This window comes from Schistocerca piceifrons, chromosome 1, assembly GCF_021461385.2.
Source record: "Schistocerca piceifrons isolate TAMUIC-IGC-003096 chromosome 1, iqSchPice1.1, whole genome shotgun sequence".
In the NCBI taxonomy this organism is placed as follows: Eukaryota; Metazoa; Arthropoda; class Insecta; order Orthoptera; family Acrididae; genus Schistocerca; species Schistocerca piceifrons.
In genome coordinates this window covers 459,953,748-459,977,858 of record NC_060138.1, presented here as the reverse complement: position 1 = coordinate 459,977,858, position 24,111 = coordinate 459,953,748, and the positions used below count along the sequence as shown (strand labels likewise).

Genomic DNA, 24,111 nt, shown 5'->3' with positions numbered 1-24,111 from the left:
TAGGTCAGCGTCGGCTGACGACAAACAACAACTCTGCTGCGATGAACACACAACTGACTAGCAAGTACACAATTCGGTGGCGAGTACACAACTGAGCGGCGAATACAGAACTGTGTTAGAGCTCGCGACTCTAGCGCTTAAGAACCCAGAAGCCAGCGGTGGCGCGCGCAGACTTGCGGCGATTTGCTGTCTCGCTGGCGCTGCTTATGCGGACGGCGTCCGGACTTTGATGCTGCCAACCTTTTGGCAGCGGGCTCGGGTGGCATTACTGGCTAGGATATAACACTCCTCCCCCCCCAAATCGCCGCACCGTCGTTGAATAATGACGTGGCGAGCGTCGACGGCGGGGGAGGGGTCTGGCCGCAGGCGTAGCAGAAGAGACCGGGGCGGAGACTGTTGTCGGTGGCAGTCCCCGGTCCGCACCCCAGCATTGGCTGCGCGGGGCCTCGGGAAACACCGACTGAAAACCGAGGTCAGGGTGCACGCCTGTGACCACGGGCGCAGCTTCTGGTACTGGACGCGACGGGGCGTCGGGACCCACGAAGAGAGGCAGCGTCTCCTGACGCTGCGTCGACGGCTGCTGAGTGGGCGCCGGACAAGGCGCTGCGGTGTCAGACTCCTTGGGGGTGCCCAAGGAAAGCGGCTGCAGGACAGGCTGCACAGCCACCGCTTGGGAAGGCGGCCCGGCTGAGGGGTCGACGTCCATCAGCTCCGAAGGCGGTGGCGACTGAAGAGGGACCGCAGGCGCCGGAGCGACCACCCGAGGCGCTCCCGGATGAAGCTGCGCGGGAGGCATCAACGGGACGGGCTGTCAGCGTAGTAGCGGCGACGGCTGCTGCTGCTGCCCTAGGGGCGGCAGCGAAGTCGGAAGGCGCGGCTGGAACCCGCCGCGGACCAAATCTGTGGACAAAGAACGAGCGGCAGAATCCGGGCGGCCAGCGCGGCGCAACTGGTTCTGATGCCTCCTGTGCACCCCAGTAGCACCTTGAACAGTATGAAAACCGCGACCCTGGACACGTATCACGGTACCACGTTCCCAACGACGGCGACCGTGATAAACTCCGAAAAAAACGGCGTCGTTGCGCTGAAAACGCGTGCGATGCTCAGAAGCGGCGGGTCGATCCGGGGGGTGCAACAACCGTAGTAGGGTGCGATGACGACGGCCGTGGAGAAGCTCCGCAGGCGAAGGGCCGTCGCGTGGCGTGGTCCGGTACGACGACAGGAACGTGATGAGGGCCTGCTGACGAGAGTGCGTAGCACGAAGGCGGTCCATATGATCCTTGAATGTGCGTACAAAACGTTCCGCTGCACCATTCGATTGAGGGTGGAACGGCGGAGTAAGAACATGGCGAATGCCATTGGCAGAACAAAAACTTTCAAATTCAGCAGAGGTAAATTGTGAACCATTGTCAGACACTAAAACTTCTGGAAGACCCTCAATACAAAAAATTGAAGTCAACGCCTGTATAGTTTGTGCAGACGTTGTAGACTGCATGGGCACAACAAACGGAAAATTACTAAATGCATCTATCACGATGAGCCAACGAGAATTCGAATATGGACCAGCGAAATCAATATGTACCCGCTGCCAGGGACCGGCAGGGCGTGCCCACTCAAAATAGCGTTGAGGCGGAGCAGATTGGTGTTCGGCACACGTCGAACAATCTGTAGACATCTGCGTAATCTGCTTATCAATGCCGATCCAAGTACAATGACGGCGGGCAAGCTGCTTGGTGCGGACCACTCCCCAATGACCTTGATGCAACAAGTCGAGGACCTTGGATTGGAGCACTTGGGGAACCACTACACGAAGCTGGTCATTCTCGGTGCGTAACAGCAAAACTCCGTGCGAAACAGACAACAGATGACGTTGCGGATAATAGCGACGAACCACAGGATCCGATATGTCCTTCGCCTTGGACGGCCAACCACGTTGAACAAAACGTAATAGTAAACTCAGATGAGGATCCGTAGCTGTCTCACGTGCCACCTGACGATAATCAATCGGAAAATCCCGGAGGGATTGATGCTCATCGGCGTCAATCTGATGGCAAGAGTCGTCAGAGGAATCGAAGACATCATCCGCAGCAATCGGCAATCTAGAAAGCGCGTCAGCGTTTGCATGCTGAGCTGTAGGGCGATACAGTATCTCATACTGGTATTGTGATAACAAAAGAGCCCAACGTTGTAGTCTCTGAGCTGTCCGCTGAGGAACTGGTTTAGACGGATGAAACAATGACGTCAGGGGCTTGTGATCTGTTACTAAATAGAATGGTCTACCATAGAGGTAGTAATGGAATTTCGTGACACCGAACACAATAGCCAACGCTTCCTTGTCCAAATGGCTATAATTACACTGAGCTTTGTTTAGCAATTTAGATGCGAACGCAATAGGACGTTCGGTGTTACCGACTCGGTGAGACAACACAGCACCGAGGCCGAAAGAAGAGGCATCACAAGCTAACACCAGAGGCTTGTTAGGGTCGTAATGGACCAGACAATGATCATTCAATAAAGCCTCTTTAAGCTGCTGAAAGGCTGATTGGCAATCAGCTGACCACACAAACGGAACAGTCTTACGGCGGAGACGATGCAACGGTGCAGCAATCTGTGATGCATTAGGTATAAACCTAATATAATATGTCAATTTGCCAAGAACTGCTTGCAATTCATGCAGATTGCGAGGGGCGGGCAAATCACGAATGGCTGCTAAATGTGACTGGGAGGGATGAATGCCTTGAGCATTAATAACATGTCCCAGATACTCCATCTCCGTAAGGAAAAATGAACATTTATCGATGTTGCAACGTAGGCCTGCCTGAGACAACACTTTAAACAAACACTCCAAATTACGGAAATGTTCAGCAGGCGTCCGACCGGACACCACAATATCGTCTAAATAGTTGCAACACGATGGCACATTAGCCAGAAGTTGTGACAAAAAACGCTGAAAAACAGCTGAAGCTGACGCACAACCAAAAGGCAAACGCAGAAAACGGAACAACCCCAACGACGTGTTTATGACAAAATACTGTTGTGATTGCTCGTCGAGGGGCAATTGCAAATATGCTTCACGGAGATCAATTTTGGAAAAGAAACGAGCTTCCCCTAACTTATCCATCAGCTCGTCCGGTCGAGGCAAAGGAAAAGGATCAATGACAGTCTGAGGATTAACTGTCGACTTAAAATCAGCACACAAACGTAACTTGCCAGACGGTTTCTTTATAATAACTAAGGGAGAAGCCCACTGGCTCGCTGAAACGGGTTGAATAACACCGTTGTTTTGCCAACGACGAAGTTCATCTTCTACAGGTGCCCGGAGGGCGTGAGGCACTGGACGAGCACGACAAAATCGAGGCTGAGCATTATCTTTTAACGTAATATGAGCGGCAAAGTTCGCAGCACAACCTAGTTCGTCTTTAAATATGTCACTGTATCGTTTACACAAATCGGTTATGCTGTCTTGAGGAACAACAACAGAATTAATTTGCAACACATTGTCTTGGATAGACAGGCCAAACAAGTCAAAACAGTCTAATCCGAAAATGTTTACACTGTCTGTAGCGCGGAGCACTGTGAACGAAACTGTTTTTGTATTGCCACGGTATGTGGCTGGCACGCTACATACACCTAACACAGGAATTTGTTCTCCACTATAAGTAGCCAAAGAATGCTTTGCCGCTGAAAGTTTAGGGCGGCCGATAGCCGCATACGTAGCACTATTGATGAGAGTCACAGACGCACCAGTGTCTAATTGAAAATTGAAAGTCTTATCCTGGATGCGTAGCTTCACAAATAGTTTATTACACTGTCTCTGGATCGGTGCAGTGGAGGCGGAAGACACAAAATCAGCGCGTTTAGCGCGCGTTCGCTGCTTACGACAACCCGTGGGTTGGGCGGGTGGAACAACAACTCCCGCTTCACTTGCAGTCTGTACATTACTTTTTACAGCGTTTGAATTACGCTTGGGTCGCATAGCAGAGGGCTGGGTGGGTGGCTTATTGCGAACAAGTTTATTACCCACACGAACCGTGGAAGAGTCTTTAAACGCGACCTTCTGGGCGGGCTGGCTTTGAAGAACATGAATATCCATGGGCTGGGCAGCACTAGAATTGTTCTTGCGTTTACGCAAACAAACAGTCTGGATGTGTCCTTTCCTTTGACAAAAGTGACAAACCGCGTTTCTTAACGGGCAACGTTCACGAGGATGAGCAAGAACACACTTAGGGCAAGACTTAACTCTATCATTTTGCACACGCGGCTGACGACTGTGTTTAACATGACGCGGCCGGCTAGTGTTTACAGTCTGACTCTGCCGGTGGGGCCGCGGGCGTGACATAACTTGCTTAGCACAGGCAATTTGAGAAATACATGGCTGATCTAACTCACACTCAGCATAGTCAAAAGTATCTTGGGCTTCAATGATGTTCATCACAGTCTCTAATGACGGATCAGGCAACTTTAAGATAGCAGCACGAATACGAGAATCTGCAATGTCTTGCGTAATAGCGTCTCGTAACATGACATCACTGTAGGAAGCTCCACACACACAATTAAATCGGCACTGACGGGTGAGGCCCCGTAAATCTGTTAACCACTGTTTATTAGATTGAGGTGGCAGTTTCTTTAATCTGAAGAACTTGAATCTGGCTGCTGCCACATGAACTCGCGACTCGAAATACTCAGCAAGCTTGTTAACAACAACGTCATAGTCTAAAGCTTCTGGCTTGTGTTGGAGGATTAGCCGCTTGTTTGGCGATTGCTTCCACCAGACTGTGTATTTGCTGACTCTGTAACAAGATCAACTGTTGTAATTCGGCAGACATAGTGAACACAAATTAAACCAGCCCCCAAAATTTTATCGCTATAATTAGTATAACCAGAAACAAGTTGAACCAGCCCTGCACACTAGTTCGGAAGTCCTCGTCGCCAGTTTTGTGGCGGTGTTCGTAGCGACAAGCAATTCGCTGTAGAAACGGCTTACGAAGTCACCGCCACACTTTTAATAGCGGGCCGACCGGTCCGCTGGAACAGTGAACAGAAAGATGAAAACACAAACACTCTGATTAAATAAAAGTCGGTACTTATCTTTATTAAAGAAGATACAGAAACACAGGGGTGAACTCCGTGTCTACAGAAATCTGTCTAGTTCGAGTCGGAGCGGCTAGGTCAGCGTCGGCTGACGATAAACAACAACTCTGCTGCGATGAACACACAACTGACTACCAAGTACACAATTCGGTGGCGAGTATACAACTGAGCGGCGAATACAGAACTGTGTTAGAGCTCGCGACTCCAGTGCTTAAGAACCCAGAAGCCAGCGGTGGCGCGCGCGGACTTGTGGCGATTTCCTGTCTCGCTGGCGGTGCTTATGCGGACGGCGTCCGGACTTTGATGCTGCCAACCTTTTGGCAGCGGGCTCGGGTGGCATTACTGGCTAGGATATAACACAGACCACGACCACCTCAGTAGCATAACATGCGTGATAGGAGACATGTTAGAGGAGCAGGTGGTGTTCCCAACAAACTATCAGTCGAATTAGACATTCCTGGATATAATTTCTGTAGACCTGGAACAAATTTTCATAAAAGACTGGCACGTGATGATATCAGGATAGATGTGCTCGACGCAACGTGTGTGGACCACAACATCGCATACGCAGAAAATAAAGATCGTCAACCCCCAGACTGAACACGTGCGAGAAGGGATACTGGTTTAGGTCAACGCAATGCAGCATCTGCAGTTAAAGAAAGGTGATAAAGTTAAGTTGGGCTTGGTTGTGAGGAAGTTCAGCCAAGCTATAAGCTCTGCGTATAGTGCGCTAAGGAAGAAGATGACAACCAAAGGCTGTATGAAAAACTGTATTCTGGCAAGGTTATATGCAGCTAAAAGTGCCCTGTAGCAGCAAAGAGCGAGAAAAGAAATCGTTTTTTGGCCCAGGGTTCTACCAATACCAAAGACGTCGGGTGGAATTATTCCCCTCCTCATTCCTGCCCTAACCGGTCTCTCAGCGGTGGATTCACTAGCTGGGGGTGCTGCAGCTATTAACAGGACAGTCAAGAATGCACACAACTCTCAGGAGCAACTGCAGGAGGCACAAAGACATAACCGCATGATGGAGGCAGCAGCCATCGGGAACGGGCTATACCTGAAGCCATATAAGAAAGGACTAGATCTCTTTATAAACAATAAAAAAAAACCCTAGCAGTCCTATCAGACAGGGCGCTTAGAAAAACAGATCTGCTTAAGTTTGTTAAAAGGAATTCAACATTCCGAGGTGTGTTTATGCGGGATGCATTACCGAAGACTATGTGGAAATCAGGAGAATGCGGAATTGTGAATTTCGACGTAGCAGGAGGACCTGGAACTCTCAGGGTAGCATATTTTTTTAAAAAGAAGGAAACACAAATAATGTCTACTGTTTCGGTGACCTGCAACCTCCAGAAAAATTACAACGGTACTTCACAGACAGAAAACATGGTCTACAATTTTCGACGCTACCAAGACTTTAATACATTCCTGTGTGGTCGTCTATGCATCATGTTCCTCCTGACGTTTACGAATGATATATAAGGACGGATATTAAGCGTCCATTCACTGCCGGCCGGGGTGGCGGAGCGGTCGCAGGTTCGAATCCTGCCTCGGGCATGGATGTGTGTGATGTCCTTAGGTTAGTTTGGTTTAAGTAGTTCTAAGTTCTAGGGGACTGATGACCTCAGAAGTTAAGTCCCATAGTGCTCAGAGCCATTTGAACCATTTTCGTCCATTCACTAGTTGATGTTTGGATGCAATGTCGTACACTTTGAATTTAAAAGAACGATCGTCTGTATTACTTGCGAATTACCCTCTGCCACACACCGTCAGGTGGCTTGCGGAGTATGGATGTAGATGTAGATGTAGATGTACTTCCCACCAATTGATTTAAGCGTTGGAGATTTGAGTACCGCGCTGATTGGACTGGAGACATATAACACCATTCCAAGTATCACGCATGTTGACAGTAAACTGCATCTGGAAATTAATGATAAAGAGGAAATTGTGGAAATTGAACCTAGTGCATACGACACTAACGATTTAAACGAAGCTTTAAACAGTCCAAGAAAGGGATTGTGCTCCGTCCAAACATCAGTATACTTAAATCTGAAATAAGGACGGGGAATGTGTCGATTGACTTTAAACAGAAAAATTCAGTAGGCCCACTACCGGTTTTCACAAAGGGACATGTTCTGAAGACAGATCACAGTAAATTTTACAAATCTGATCAGACAGTAGATACTCAAAATGTTCAGATGTGTGTGAAATCTTATGGGACTCAACTGCTAAGGTCATCAGTCCCTAAGCTTACACACTACTTAACCTAAATCATCCTAAGGACAAATACACACACCCATGCCCGAGGGAGGACTCGACCCTCCGTCGGGACCAGCCGCACAGTCCATGACTGCAGCGTCTGTGACCGCTCGGCTAATCCAGCGCGGCAGACAGTAGATATTCTCCCTGCCAGTACAATCCGTGTTGAGTGTAACACTGCACGAACTGATATCTCAAGTATACATTGGTTTATTCAATTTACGGATTCTTCCCACCAGGGTATAAGATTGCCGAATCTCCTATCAACGCTGTATATTTTCCAGTGATAGTTCAGGCATTGGACTATCTGGAAATGCGTATTGTAGACTGTAATAAGCAACTTGTTGACTTTAGCGGTGAGGAAATCATTGTACGACTACATCTAAGATAAGACTGGCGTAAGATTTAAAACAAGCGCACAGCACAGCACGTCGCAGCAGAACCACAAGGTGATAACACGAGCTTCTTACATCAGTAGGCCTCGCTCGATATATCTCACGCAGTGGAATATGATGAGCGAATCATACGCTTGGAGTACTTCTCGCATAAACCTAATGCTTTAATGACATTTAACAGGAACAATGAAATCCGGATTGTTATCCAGCACCAAGACGCTTTAACTCTTCCACGCAGAGTTTCATACATCTGAATTACGCATTTAAGAAAAAGGATGGTAGTCATACAGTGGGATCAAGGCTTACACGTAATGCTTTGGCATTCCTGATCCAGTAAATACGTTATGAACTTAATGGGGTAGAGATTGATCGTACACGTTATGTTGGCATAACATCAACCCTTAAAACTTGTCTCATCATCTCCCTCCGATTTGAATGACTTAGAAAATGCATGATGGTTCATAGACGAGCCTGTGGGCAGAACAGCAGAAGACTGCCGCCGATTTACTGCATGCATACCCCTAAAAATGCTTATGGGGTACTTTGAGGACATGCAGAGAATTATTATGAATGCTAAACAGAAGCCTATTCCGGTACGGAGCGCAACAGATAGCAACTCATACACCCAAGGAGCGCAAGAGGAGACTTAGGTCATCATCAGTAAAATTATATGGAAAATGCCACACTTCACTGTGGCAGATGACGAGCGTTTGAAGCTTTTAAAAGTTCTGAATTCCGGTACGCATCCCACATTAAGTTTCCGCTCGTGGGAGGTTTTCGAGTACCCGGTGGTACCAACAGCGAGCATACAAACATGGGTTATTGAAACCTCCATGCAGCTGGAAACACCAAGATTCATTATACTTGCATTTCAGACGAATAGAAGGGAGAATTTAGCAAATGATCCCACCGAATTTGACAACTGTAATTTAACTAACGCCAGAGTCTATTTGAATTCAGAATTCTATCCATATGACAATTTTTCACTCTGCAGTGGATCCGGAATATATACAGTCAAGCATTTGAATGTATGTAAGATTCCATACTTCTTCCTACGCAGGTTTTGAAGAGAAAGGATGCCTACTCAGCCCACGGAAATTCAAGGAGCTGGCACCAGTCATCGTAATAGACTGTTCTAAGTAGAATGAGATAATTAAATCAGGACCAATAGATCCTCATCAAATTTCCCAGAACACACTGCAGCGTACGCTCTAGTTCTACACGACCATGTGATTAACAATTGCCCATTTACTGGTGTTGTGCAGATTGCTGTATGAATGACCAAGTGCCGCTGCATGCCCAGAGCAAAAATGGTTCAAATGGCTCTGAGCACTATGCGACTCAACTTCTGAGGTCATCAGTCGCCTAGAACTTAGAACTAATTAAACCTAACTAACCTAAGGACATCACACACATCCATGCCTGAGGCAGGATTCGAACCTGCGACCGTAGCGGTCACGCGGTTCCAGACTGAAGCGCCTTTAACCGCACGGCCACACCGGCCGGCGCCCAGAGCACTTCACAATGCCAACGTGTAGTGTGAACGTTGTTGCCGCCATTCAAGGTTTCTATGAAGATTAGTGTAGGCTATTTATGTTTAAAGATGTTGCACTCATAGCATACACACAAGATGCTAGTATAATAGAGACAATTCTCTGCGAGAATTGCTTCACCGAAGCTTTTCACTGATGTGAATTGTGCTAAAACACGGAGGAGTGCAAAGTGGCTAACACGTTTCTTTCAAGGACTCCACTGATACGATCCTAGTATACCGTATAGAGAAATTATGACGTTACTTCGAATATTTGATCAACGTGAAACCATAATCTATGTCAACGGCGAGAAGAAGATCACATGGATGCAGCGAATCTTAAAGTTTTGCATCTACTGAAGACCTGGAATTCCACAGGTGCCCTGTTATCCATCAGCTCAAGAAGATGTGTGAAAATAGTGTTGCTGCTTATGAAGATGTAAAATTACTTTTAAGTTGGATTAATGAAAATAAATGAATTTTTTATCTCACATTCTGTGTTCTTCTTTGCTTCTACATAGCTCCTACGTACATAGTATGTAGCTTTGCTCTGGGCTTACGTCTGTGACGTCGTTCAAGCACAGGAGATATAATTTCAGCCATGTTTGCTGTATGTCTTTGGAAGCGGACGCGACCATGCGCCGCCTGTCCCCAAAAACCTATACATGCAGCACGATAGGCGAAAACCCATGCAAACATATATTTTGTTTCCCTCCATTTTAAACGTCACCTCCCCCAAGCTTCAACTAAAACCTTTGCATCTTGCACAGCTTTATATACATTTGTAAGGGTAAGAATTTGTGAAAAAACAACAAAGAATAACAATTTTTTATTCAGACATAAATATTCACAGTAGTAATACAGCTCTACATCCACAAATATTGTTGTTTTTTACAATACTCATTTTATTCACAGTTCTTGGTTTTACAAATAATATTACTGGCTGAAAAAATAATGTTTATCTTACATTACAGTACTGATTACAGCTACTGCACAGGCGTAGTTTCTCTTACACAAATACTATTAATAGTGAAATTCTACCCAAACAGAAGACTTAATTTATTCGTTCGACTGGCTGGCTGTAAACATTTTCCACCTCAAGTAGCTGAAGTAATGGAATAATACAACGAAGCGGATGGCCCTAAAATGTTCATCCCAAACAGCATCACTAAAATGAACAGGGTAGAACTCACACTTAAAACTAGTATGACTTGGACAGCTAGCGGTAGGTGAAACTTAAAAACTAATCTATTTACACATACTTTCACACAATCGCAGCCGGCCGATGTGACCGAGCGGTTCTAGGCGCTACAGTCTGGAACCGCGCGACCGCTACAGTTGCAGGTTCGAATCCTGCCTCGGACACGGATGTGTGTGATGTCCTTAGGATGGTTAGGTTTAAGTAGTTCTAAGTTCTAGGGGACTGATGACCTCGTAAGTTAAGCCCCATAGCGCTCAGAGCCATTCGAACCATTTTTTAACACAATCACACACGCACATGAAGTGCAAAAGAGAGAAATACGGTAGATTATTTTTTCCCTTCATTTACAATTTTTCAAATTTTTTTTAATGATTTTAGTTCAATTTTTAATCTTTTTATATACTGCGCACAGTTTTAATTTTCTTTTATAATGTTTTCAAGCACATACTGCTTATATATTCTTGCACACATATTACGCTACTTATTCAGAAAAAAATAAGCAGAATATATTGACACACAGGCTTATATATTTACACAGACATTCACACTCAAACACACTCACAAGCATACATACGGACACACATAAGCACTCTCACATGCAAGCACGCCATACATCACACATACAATACTTGTTGTTGTTGTTGTTGTGGTCTTCAGTCCTTAGACTGGTTTGATGCAGCTCTCCATGCTACTCTATTCTGTGAAAGCTTCTTCATCTCCCAGTACTTACTGCAACTTACGTCCTTCTGAATCTGCTTAGTGTATTCATCTCTTGGTCTCCCTCTACGATTTTTACCCTCCACGCTGCCCTCCAATGCTAACTTTGTGATCCCTTGATGCCTCAGAACATGTCCTACCAACCGGTCCCTCCTTCTTGTCAAGTTGTGCCACAAACTCCTCTTCTCCACAATTCTATTCAGTACCTCCTCATTAGTTATGTGATCTACCCATCTAATCTTCAGCATTCTTCTGTAGCACCACATTTCGAAAGCTTCTATTCTCTTTTTGTCCAAACTAGCTATCGTCCATGTTTCACTTCCATACATGGCTACACTCCATACAAATACTTTCAGAAACGACTTCCTGACAATTAAATCTATACTCGATGTTAGCAAATTTCTCTTCTTCAGAAACGCTTTTCTTGCCATTGCCAATCTACATTTTATATCCTCTCTACTTCGACCATCATCAGTTATTTTGCTCCCCAAATAGCAAAACTCCTTTACTACTTTAAGTATCTCATTTCCTAATCTAATTCCCTCAGCATCACCCGACTTAATTCGAATACATTCCATTATCCTCGTTTTGCTTTTGTTGATGTTCATCTTATATCCTCCTTTCAAGACACTGTCCATTCCGTTCAACTGCTCTTCCAAGTCCTTTGCTGTCTCTGACAGAATTACAATGTCATCGGCGAACCTCAAAGTTTTTATTTCTTCTCCATGGATTTTAATACCTACTCCGAATTTTTCTTTTGTTTCCTTTACTGCTTGCTCAATATACAGATTGAATAACATCGGGGAGAGGCTACAACCCTGTCTCACTCCCTTCCCAACCACTGCTTCCCTTTCATGCCCCTCGACTCTTATAACTGCCATCTGGTTTCTGTACAAATTGTAAATAGCCTTTCGCTCCCTGTATTTTACCCCTGCCACCTTTAGAATTTGAATGCGAGTGTTCCAGTCAACATTGTCAAAAGCTTTCTCTAACGTAGAAACGTAGGTTTGTCTTTCCTTAATCTTTCTTCTAAGATAAGTCGTAGGGTCAGTATTGCCTCACGTGTTCCAATATTTCTACCTCATACAATATTTACACTATGATTAATGAGCCATACTATTAGGTACAAGCTCTCACTCAGCCAGGCACTCACTCACTCTCTCTCTCTCATTCACACCGTCAGAGTCCACCGTCCCCTGTTGCACTTCAAGTAAATAGTGTGAGTACGGGGGGGTTTCGATCCCGTCATCACAAGTGAAAAGACAGTCAGACTTTAGGTTGCAGCACAGTGTACACCTCATGACCTCGTGATCGAATACTAGTCTGCTGTACCAAATGAGGAGTTTGCAGCGGTGCACCGCTAACACCACCCTACAGGCAATGCAAATAGTCTTTGACCGTGAAGACACATGATGCCACACGTCACACATCCTTAGCCCGCCTCCTGGTGGCTCCACCTATTGTACGATATGCATACATTTTGGATTTTAGGCCCACAAACTCCACAATCGGAAATCCAATAGCCTCATCTTCCGTTAAGCCGAAAACCATCTTGTTCCAAGGAACGATATTGTTAGGTTTATTGGCTGCATATCCCGATGTGTCGAATTCATTACCGTGACACCTAATTACAAATCTTCACCCAATAGCTGAGGCTATCTGAATCCATATCAAGTAACTTTGGTTGGACAAAATGAGTTATAGCAAACTCATAGTGCAAGTGATACATGTGGAGTTTGGAGATGTCCATTATACACATATCCAGACTGATTGGTTTCATAAACTCACATCACCACAGCAACAAAGTTCTCATTCAAAATAGTGACCTGCTTAAAATCTGGTCTGGCGATGCACTTTCTTACGCCCCAGTGCCCACCCTGTTCGCTCCTATCAAAATGTTGCATTCATTTCGTACATTCTGCATGGTTTTACCGAAAATAGAATTATTCATTAATTTATAAAAATCTGTTTTAGTATTTTATTCAATATACTTCTTCAACCAGCCCATTTGATTCTACCTAGCTCCATCCCTAAGCTGACACACTGCTGGAAATTGCATACCTCCTTGGTGTCCAACAGTGGTCTTCAGTTCAGGGATAGTACTTCCTCATGGAACTTGTTGCTCTGGACATAACGCCAAGTCGCTTATCATTTCATGAAAACTAACACGGTATATGAGGTTTGTCCCCACCACACACCCTACATCAGAATCAGCCGCCAGACCCAATATTTTTCCATCTAATCCCTTGTTTTCGGGCACCCATTGAAACCCACCGATCGGCAGTGGCTGCATCATGGCGTGCCCATCTGAATTATTCACATCCAAATATAGAACAGAACTTGAATCGAGCGATGCGTTGAACCCCAAACCCATAAGTGGATTATTTGCCTTGGCGTGTGTAAGGACACACTGGCAAAGTCCTCCACAGATAGCACATTCCAAAAAGCATATCAGTATCAGTCAACAGTTCGATGCTGCGCCTCGTTTTCTTGAGTATCGCATCCCAGTTCAACCCAGGTGCCGTTTAATAAAAGGGGGGGTCCATAGAATATGTGACCATTCATGCACTCAGGAACTTTTCAAAAACATCTCCAAGCAAACTCACGTCATTCCATGTGTAGTCTTGCGTATTCACCCAAATTTGGAATGTTGAATTCCCGCCGGACAATCACAGCATGCTCATAATCTGCACCAGTTATGGCATCGCACATGAGAGTACTGGTAAATGCAGGATGTCGGGTAGCTTGGTATCGTCGAGTTTCGTCTTACTATCCAAATACTCGTAAGGCAAACTCCTTTCCTAGTCACGAGCTGAAACTTTTCCTCATCGGGGTATGCAGATCGGGTGATATGCATGTCCTCCCGAGATCGAGTTTCAATGAGTTTCTGGAGTGGCGCCTGCATAAAACGTAGCGTGTCAAGGAAGCAGAGCGTAATTTTTAGCGTCATTCGTTTTGAGAATGAAATATACTTCTCAACTCTCTTAGGCAGGACACTGACTTGATTTTCCTCCCAGGTGAAATTAGCCAATTGCTCAACTAGAAAGTGAGTATCATATCCATTTAAATTATGGAAGAGAACGGATATGTGTCGTGGTAAATGATACTTCAAATTGCATGCGTTCTGAGTTGCAACACGCAACTTCCCCATAAGATGACAATGATCTCTATGCAGAGTTTCAGCTTTTCTATCTAATGGCAGCCCACAAATATGACAGTTAACTGCATCATTGCATAATTTTTTATCCTCCTCCGATTCGGTCATGGGGATGTTGCTGCTGTAAAGCCTATCAACGTCCAATGAGAGTTTTTGAAGCTCAGTGAGCAACCAAACCACAGGATTATCCCCGACATAAGATTCATAGCGGTTAAGACTTGAATCATATGAACATGCAGTTTGGTACACTGCCACATACGGTAGTTGTTTTTGCGTGAAGGTGGTATGTGAGGCTAAGGGGTTCCCTTCACAGTGGATGATAGGGACAAGGACACATTCGAAATCTGCGTATAAAACAAATGGACGTCATTCCTAATGGTGAGAATTCTTAAATTTAATGAACTTGTTTTCATCTGAAGGCATAACAACAAGTACCGATCCCTTGGATTCACAGTCCTCCAGATGCCTTTTTAAATGCTTTTCTTCTGAAAAGGTATTTAGACATCTGAAGCAAATGTCTTTCTTATGTTCTTTTTTCGCCAATTGGCTGTAAAGGTGGAGGAAAATGTCTCTGATCCATACATAATGCTGATTATCGTCTTCAGAGAAGAGCAGCATGTTTACATGAACAGCACGCTCACCTGAATATTTCAAAAAATGGAATGGTTCAATTACAGTACAGTTGTTCAGCTCATCTGACTTGTTTTTCTGCTTCTTCCTCTGGCCATAAACGTGAAGCGATATTCCGGGATTTTTCGCCTCAAATTTTGGTATGTTCTGAATCTTTGTGGGGAACTCGACACCGTCAAAGTTATAATATTCAGAAATGGTAAGACCTATTATGTATCAAGATGTTGGATGTTTTGTGTAATTTCTTTTGCAAGCCATGATTGACCATGCAAAATAAGCGTTATCCTTTTCATTTTGAATGTTTATACAGGCCTGCTCGTTCTTAATAGACTCAGGGAGTTTGATATAACTGGACTCTCCATCTAACGGATCATTAACATGAATATCGAGGTGTGGTATTTGGCTGAGTGCTTTACTGACACTCTTCCTTCCATCTCAGAAAACTGGGCCAGTATAGCACTCAAGGTGGATTCACGATACCACTCGGCGACTGATGTACTCTGAGATATAACGCCATTCTCATCCCAGATGTAGTGCAGGCTTTACTCCTCAGTAGCACTCAGCTGTTTGGGAAGGGGAGTCAACTTCCAGCAGAGTTCTGCCTTACATTTAATGTCATTATATCTCGGATCATGTAGGGCTTTGAGGAGCTGTGGATCCAGCACCGGGGGGCATGCTTCTAGAAACCTGACGGGTCCTAATCCCCCCCCCCTCCCCCCTGAGATACGCTCCTCAAAGGTCCTAGCAACCGCTGAGTATTCTAGAGGGCCCATGACGCCGCTAATCTGTTGTCCTTCACTATTGGAACGGGACAGGAACAACCACTAGCCACAGGTTCATTATCATCAATACTACAACTAGCAGATGACGTGTCCACCCAGTGGATGAGGGGGCTGGCGCTGAGTCGTCTCCGGGAGGGGGGCTGGGGGGGGGGGGGCAATGAGCATAAAAATAAACAGCTGATGGTCATCTACAATGAAGCTTCACTACTATTTGACAGCTGTAAAGACTCGCCACATCACAAATTTAATCTTTCGTTCCCTGCTTCCTTGATTCTAAGCTCACACACCTTCGCAGATACAATGGTAAACACGATACATATGCGATGTGTCGTAAAACTCATTATAATGGAAAAGGGTTCCGTGTCAGCGGTATGAACGATTGTGATAGGAGGTGTTCATTCTCACTCTGCGAATTATAGAAAGTATTGGGCATAGCTTGCTTCGTTCCCTGTTTCAGGGCCCGTAAGCGCTTGGGAACAAGTGAAAACAAGGGCGCCCATACCAATGGGATTCCTATGGGAAAGGAGCACCGCCCCCCTCTCCTGCTCCCCACAGCTCTCAGGAAAAGAGAAAAATATAGAGTATTCAGGAGTTTTTCTTTCAAGAAACCGATTTAAGAAGTACTAATTTTGGGCGTTTCATGAGGTTCTCTTGTTCTCTTAGACATCCTCATGCTTCACTGGCCTGAGCTATGAACTTGCTTCTGGTCGCCTCGTCTAACACATATAGACAAGTTGGAGGGCTGTGTTCGAATAGGACTATCTTTAGAGTGGGTAGTGTAGTGCATGATACATGCTTGAAAATCGAATAGCAAAAAGTATATAATATTTATTATACAATTTCCATTCTGAACATGAGACCCACTTGGTCACACCAAGATTTATGATCAAAGACCATTTTATAGCTGGAGACAACTCTCATATCAAATAAATTAGTTTTAAGAAATGAAACATGGTCGAAACAAGCTGTAATATATTTATTGTCCGTGCTGTTAGTTAATTTCGACTGCTAGTAATTTTCGAGCATCTGAAATACATCCACAAAAATGGTAACATTGGTTTATACAACGTATGTCCATGTGAAACATCTTGTGTACATATATACTTCATAAAAAAAAGTTACTTACTTATCATAAGTCTCAAGCTTCACATCACATCTCACTAAATAGCTAGCACATATGTAAAGGCACTCATTGCTTTCATGTGCATGTATAGCAGCACAATGCAATAGTGCACTATACGTATAAAATGCATATTTGAACCATCAGCTGTTTTTATTTTACGCCCAAATATCTGCTGGTTTCACTCTTTGACCATTTTCACGGGAGAAGGGTTAAAATGATTTAAGCCACCATATTGTATCAGTCATTGCTTAAAATACACTCCTGGAAATTGAAATAAGAACACCGTGAATTCATTGTCCCAGGAAGGGGAAACTTTATTGACACATTCCTGGGGTCAGATACATCACATGATCACACTGACAGAACCACAGGCACATAGACACAGGCAACAGAGCATGCACAATGTCGGCACTAGTACAGTGTATATCCACCATTCGCAGCAATGCAGGCTGCTATTCTCCCATGGAGACGATCGTAGAGATGCTGGATGTAGTCCTGTGGAACGGCTTGCCATGCCATTTCCACCTGGCGCCTCAGTTGGACCAGCGTTCGTGCTGGACGTGCAGACCGCGTGAGACGACGCTTCATCCAGTCCCAAACATGCTCAATGGGGGACAGATCCGGAGATCTTGCTGGCCAGGGTAGTTGACTTACACCTTCTAGAGCACGTTGGGTGGCACGGGATACATGCGGACGTGCAGTGTCCTGTTGGAACAGCAAGTTCCCTTGCCGGTCTAGGAATGGTAGAACGATGGGTTCGATGACGGTTTGGATGTACCGTGCACTATTCAGTGTCCCCTCGACGATCACCAGTGGTGTACGGCCAGTGTAGGAGATCGCTCCCCACACCATGATGCCGGGTGTTGGCCCTGTGTGCCTCGGTCGTATGCAGTCCTGATTGTGGCGCTCACCTGCACGGCGCCAAACACGCATACGACCATCATTGGCACCAAGGCAGAAGCGACTCTCATCGCTGAAGACGACACGTCTCCATTCGTCCCTCCATTCACGCCTGTTGCGACACCACTGGAGGCGGGCTGCACGATGTTGGGGCGTGAGCGGAAGACGGCCTAACGGTGTGCGGGACCGTAGCCCAGCTTCATGGAGACGGTTGCGAATGGTCCTCGCCGATACCCCAGGAGCAACAGTGTCCCTAATTTGCAGGGAAGTGGCGGTGCGGTCCCCTACGGCACTGCGTAGGATCCTACGGTCTTGGCGTGCATCCGTGCGTCGCTGCGGTCCGGTCCCAGGTCGACGGGCACGTGCACCTTCCGCCGACCACTGGCGACAACATCGATGTACTGTGGAGACCTCACACCCCACGTGTTGAGCAATTCGGCGGTACGTCCACCCGGCCTCCCGCATGCCCACTATACGCCCTCGCTCAAAGTCCGTCAACTGCACATACGGTTCACGTCCACGCTGTCGCGGCATGCTACCAGTGTTAAAGACTGCGATGGAGCTCCGTATGCCACGGCAAACTGGCTGACACTGACGGCGGTGGTGCACAAATGCTGCGCAGCTAGCGCCATTCGACGGCCAACACCGCGGTTCCTGGTGTGTCCGCTGTGCCGTGCGTGTGATCATTGCTTGTACAGCCCTCTCGCAGTGTCCGGAGCAAGTATGGTGGGTCTGACACACCGGTGTCAATGTGTTCTTTTTTCCATTTCCAGGAGTGTATGTAGTGCATGCCTTGATTGTAAATATATGACACAGGACCACAATGCACTAGATTACAACCATTAGTAACGCGAACAGGAAGCTACCAGTCATAACACAGGCACAGCTATTATGGTGCAGGCAAAGATGTCTAGAACCACGTTTATGGCTAGTCGGTAGTACCATGTACGATTGTGGCCCAGTATTTACTGGCTATTTTGTTTGTTACACTCAAGCAGAGCAAAGGGATTCATATCGCTAGCATATATGACAAAGGGTGCGTGAGACAACCACGGAAGTGCTTCTGCTGCCATATGAAGTCGAACCCCCCACCATAACTCCAAGTGTAGGTCTACTGTTCTAGCACGCAGACAGGTTGGTACTAGGTCCTCAACTGGCCTTTTTCCAACCAACACACGGCCACCACTGGCACCAATACAGAACCAGCTTTCATCATAAAGCACTACAGACGTCCACCCTGCCCTCCAATGAGCTCTCGCTTGACACTACTGTAGCCGCAAATGGCGGTGGCCTGCCTGGGGCCAGTGGAATACACGCTACAGGGCGCCTGGCTCGGAGCTTTCCTTGAAGTAACCTATTTGTAACATGCTGTGTCATTATGGTATTCAGATTGCTGTTACAGATACAATACGATGTGACAGAGCCATACGGCGAACACGATGGGCTTCTCAGTCCGTAGTGCCACGTTGCTGTGCGGAGCCCAGTCTGCTTGCAACTCTAAATTCTAGTGACCAACGCTACCAACAATCGGTACAGTTACTATATTCCTGCCAAGTCTTTCTGCAGTATCTCACAGGAAACATCCAGTTTCTCGTAGCCCTGTTACACGACCGCGTTGAAACTCAGTGAGGTGTTGATACTGGCGTCTTTATCGCCTTAAAGGCATTCTTGAGTGACATCAACTAATCACGTACAATCTCAAAGGTAACTAACGCTCACGACCGTTGCAGCAAAGCAAACCTGATTTGCATCCTCAAAGTGGTAATACCCGCGCCACTCTTTGTGACTGGCTCGAAATTTGAACAAACATCATCTCTGAGATGTAGGAACGCACCTACCAACTTCATTTTATGTCACACAACTCCTCCTTGGTTTCGTGACTTTTTTCCGTCAGTGTATGTTGGCCCTCTTATGTATTAGCTTATGAAATCACCATTGTTTGGAAATTCAAGTATCATGTGAAGGGAAAAGGAGTTTTATCGGAGTTATCAGCATAAAACACCCAAAAACTACTGCATGACGTATTCGGTATTACAGCAGCAACAACAGTTCAAATGATAGGACCGCAGCTAGAAGACCATAATCTTAGTTCTGATAAAAGTTCAAAATTCGAAACTCATGCATCATATTTCATGTTTAAATTTAATATTTAATTTTCAGTCCCAACTACGAAACACAAAAGATTACGTCAGACTTCCTAATGGGGCATGTCAGTTGGTCTACGAGGTGAAACTCAAGTGATATATTAACAAAAGCTTATTGGGTCTTTACAAGAAATTAAATGTGCACAAGAAAACACTAACAGATTATATACTCAAATTACACGATTTCCCTTATCTCTTATATGATGCTATAATGCAAACAGGCTGGATCTCTCTGCCTTATTGGCGTGTAGTCTTATTACTACACAAAACATATACAAAAAGAATATTATAAAAGTTCCAAACCATTCTTTACTATATTACAGTTTGATAACGTGCTCCCAGAGATTTATGTTGATTATTACAATGTCTATGCCAGGTACAAAATAGCGGAAGTAAAGTTGGTTTAAACCATCCCACACATTTTATGTACCAATATTATTATACATCGTTTAGGTAGATGAGAGGTCCACCCTACTGCTTTACAGCACCATACAAGAGATATTGAGAAATTATGCTCTTTGTGTATATAATCTGTTACTGTTTTTGATATTGCACATTACTTGTGAACTTTTAATTTCTTTTAAAGATCCAGTAAGCGTTTGTGAATGTATTTTGTGTTTCATTTTATATACCAACTGGCATACCCATTAGGAGTTCCGACATAATCTTTTGTCTTACGTACTTGAAACTGAAAACTCCAGTATTAAACAGGACTCATGGTGCATGAGTTTCAGATTTTTAACTTTTAATACGATACAAGATAATGATCTTCTAGTTATGTTAGTATCATTTGAACATATATGCAATCGATTTGTGTTCCGATGCTTTGCTTGGCACGCTCCAGTTAAACATTATATGCCAGTATACACTGGGCCACAATTGTACATGGAACTATCGACTATCTGTAGATATGGTTCCAGACGTCTTCGGCTGCTCCATAACAGCTGTGCCTGTCTTATTATATGGCAGGTTTCTGTACGTGTATTACTAATGGATGTAATGTAGTGCACTATTGGATTGTATGTGTGCCACACACGCATATGAAAGTGATAAGTGCCTTTATATAGGTACCACCGGCTATTTAGTCAAATCTGAGATACAGCTTGAGGACAGAGATAAGTAAGTACCTTTGTTTATGAATGTATATGTGTGGACAGCCTGTAATTAAATGATGACAGCATATGGCGTATGAGATTTGTTTCTTGGGTAAAAACGAAGGCACTTACAACACAAGACACAGAACATTTTCTACAAAACAATTAAAACGTATGGAAAGGGATAAAAGACCGTGTACTCGTCAGAAACTGGAGCTATTAATTTTTTTATGACTCTTTCCTCTGAATTCGTTAGTTAATATACTTCTTTTAACCACGACTCCACTTTTACCTTCTGTCGACAGCTGTTGTGGTCTTCAGTCTGAAGACTGGTTTGATACCATTCTACAAGGGTGCTTATCCTTTGCCAGGCTCTTCATCTATGAATAACAACTGCAACCTACATCAATCCGTATTCAGTAGTAGTCCCCCTCTAGAGTCCTCCGCCTCCTCCACCCCCCCTCTCTCCACCCCCCTCTCTCTCTGTCTCTCTGTCTCTCTCTCTCTCTCACACGTACACACACACACACACACACACACACACACACACACGCGCGCGCGTTCTTCTCTCCATTATCTATATACGATTCCTTTATGTCTGAGGATGTGTCCTATCAGCCGATACCTTTTAATCGGGTTGCACCATACATTTCTTTTTCCTGTATTTCGATTCAGTGCTCCTTCAGTTCTACCCCTCTAATCTTCAGCAGTCTTCTGCTGCACCACATTTCAAAAGCTTCTGTTCTCTTCTTCTCTGAACTGCTTATCGTTCACTCCTCATGTGCGTACGAAGCTAAGTACTTCAGATGCATACGTTCAGAAAGGACTTGCTAACACTTTAAAATTTATTACTCGATGCAGTTTCGGAACTGCGGCTGGATTACGCCGGATTCTTGCCACGGTATTTCAGCTGACAACCATTCAGCCATCTTCAGGTGACTGTTTTGCATTGGAGACTGCTAGTTCACATCGCTAGTTCGCGCGTGACACTAGACCTCCGCTCACGTAGCGGCTGCCTTTTCGCATACGTCTTCGCGCCAATTTTTCGTGTAAAGGTAGCGACGTGAGCTAGCCATCTCCAGTGCAAAACATTCAACTGAAGATGGCTGAATGGTTGTCAACCGAAATATCGTGGCAAGAAGTCAACGTAATCCGGCTCCAAACCCGAAACTTCATCGAGTACTCTTGACGCAAGGAAAATATCAAGAATCACACTTAAGTTTATATTCCATACCTACAAATTTTTGTTTTTCAGAAAGCATTTTCCTGCTATTCGCAGTCTGCATTTTATACCTTCTTCATTTCGGCCACTATCAGTTATTTTGCCACCCAAGCATAAAAAGTCGACTCTTTATTTTAGTGTTTCATTTCCTGATCTAATTCCTTCAGCGCCGTCTGATTTAATGACTACACTCCGTTACCCTCTTTTTACTTTTCGTTGATGTTCACCTCATAAAGGCTTCTCAATAAACTATCCGTTCCGTTCAGCTGCTCTCTGTCGACACTTGTCTCACTTTAAATAAACAGAACATTTGACATAATTCTCTTTCGTTCAAGATTCTCTCCATCTCCCCCCGCTACGCTTCCGCACTCGACATTCGGTTCTTACTCATTGACTACAGAAAACACGCGCTGTCGCTTCGACATTGCCCAACGAATGTCAGTCTCTGAAAGAACTTGCCACCCTAGCCGATATTGTACCCTCGCACTTAACAACCTTTTTTTCTCACAGGCATACGAGATGTTTGCCTCCGGTTGGCGGTTCTTCGTCCTGGACCACGCGTTCCTCATTCACTGGGGCCTGCAGTCAATAGACAAGCGGCCCAAGTGGCGCTGGAAGGAGAACATCATCAACAGCGATCGATTCCGCAAGTGGGTGAATCGAGTCGCTCTCAAGTACGACGTGGACGAGATGAAGCTTACGTGGAGATACGCCGACCACGACTCGGCTATGACGACGTGCCCTCGGCAAAAGTGCAAATCAGCACGACCCAAACCTACAAAGTCAACTCCGTCACCAAAGAAGCAGGAAAAACCTGCAAAGGCAACTCCGACACCAAATAACCAGGAAAAGCCTACAAAGGCAACTCCGTCACCAAAGAAGCAGGAAAAACCTACAAAGGGAACTCCGTCACCAAAGAAGCAGAAAAAACCTGCAAAGGCAACTCCGACACCAAAGAAGCAGGGAAAGAAGGCCTAGGGCCAACGAGATGTGGAATTACACAGAAAGTGTTCGTGACAGCAGACTGAAAACGTGTTAGCTAGTCTTCAAACTGTGCATACTTGTTTTTTTATGATTTCTTACTGAAGTACTGTCTATGTTTATTGATGACACTTTGGAACATTTGCACGGAAACTGAAACAAGCTTCTGTTGCTTACACTGTGGACATGTCTTTGGTGCCTCTATGAAAAAAAATGAGTCATGGGTTTAGTTCTGCTTTCATCAACCATTACTTGTGGGCTTGCCTTATTGTTTCTAATTGCACTTCTTTACAGAATGCCGTAGTATTTATTTTTAAATGACTTGTCACTTCTACAAGCTAGTTTTTGTCAATGTTATCTTAGCACATAATAAAACTGTAATTAATAACATTCCTGTAGCTTTGACAAAACTGCTGTATATAGTAAAGTCCACGAACTGAACTGACATGAATACTATTTCATGACTCAAATAAATTGAGCAATGATATTATGAATATGATATAACAGCGAAAAATCTGCAAAACATTTTATGAGTTGTTATTAGTGCTTATCGTTCAAAGTAGTTATAGGGTGTTCTAAAACGTCATTTATTTATTGTTTTGTAATTTTAAATATTGATGTATCTCAAAGGAAGTGATAAGATATTTTTCTTCGTTGTTTTTATAACGACTGAAATACGGATTTCTTATCCGACTGCTGTGATCGTAAAGACTCTCGTAAGCTTAGACGTATGCAAGTATGTACACTCTCTTCCAGATAAGTGTAACCGCCAACACCATAAGTGCACTTTTACCACTCTTCCATGCTGGCAACCATTCATGTGGCGGCAGTCGCTTTCAAAGTTAGCGTATTTATTGTCCTAAAAGTTATTTTCAAAATGTGAT

At 44.8% G+C, this 24,111-nt stretch overlaps 1 protein-coding gene across 1 annotated transcript in view; it reads left to right on the top strand.

Annotated features, from left to right (window-relative positions):
* The window catches only part of LOC124736203 (beta-1,4-glucuronyltransferase 1-like), a 129,550-nt gene extending 106,326 nt beyond the window's left edge, over positions 1-23,224 (top strand). Inside the window, exon 5 of the mRNA XM_047248572.1 lies at positions 22,757-23,224. Coding sequence (XP_047104528.1) covers positions 22,757-23,224 — 468 coding nt within the window. The remainder of the gene's footprint in view (positions 1-22,756) is intronic.
* Positions 23,225-24,111: the final 887 nt, after the last annotated feature.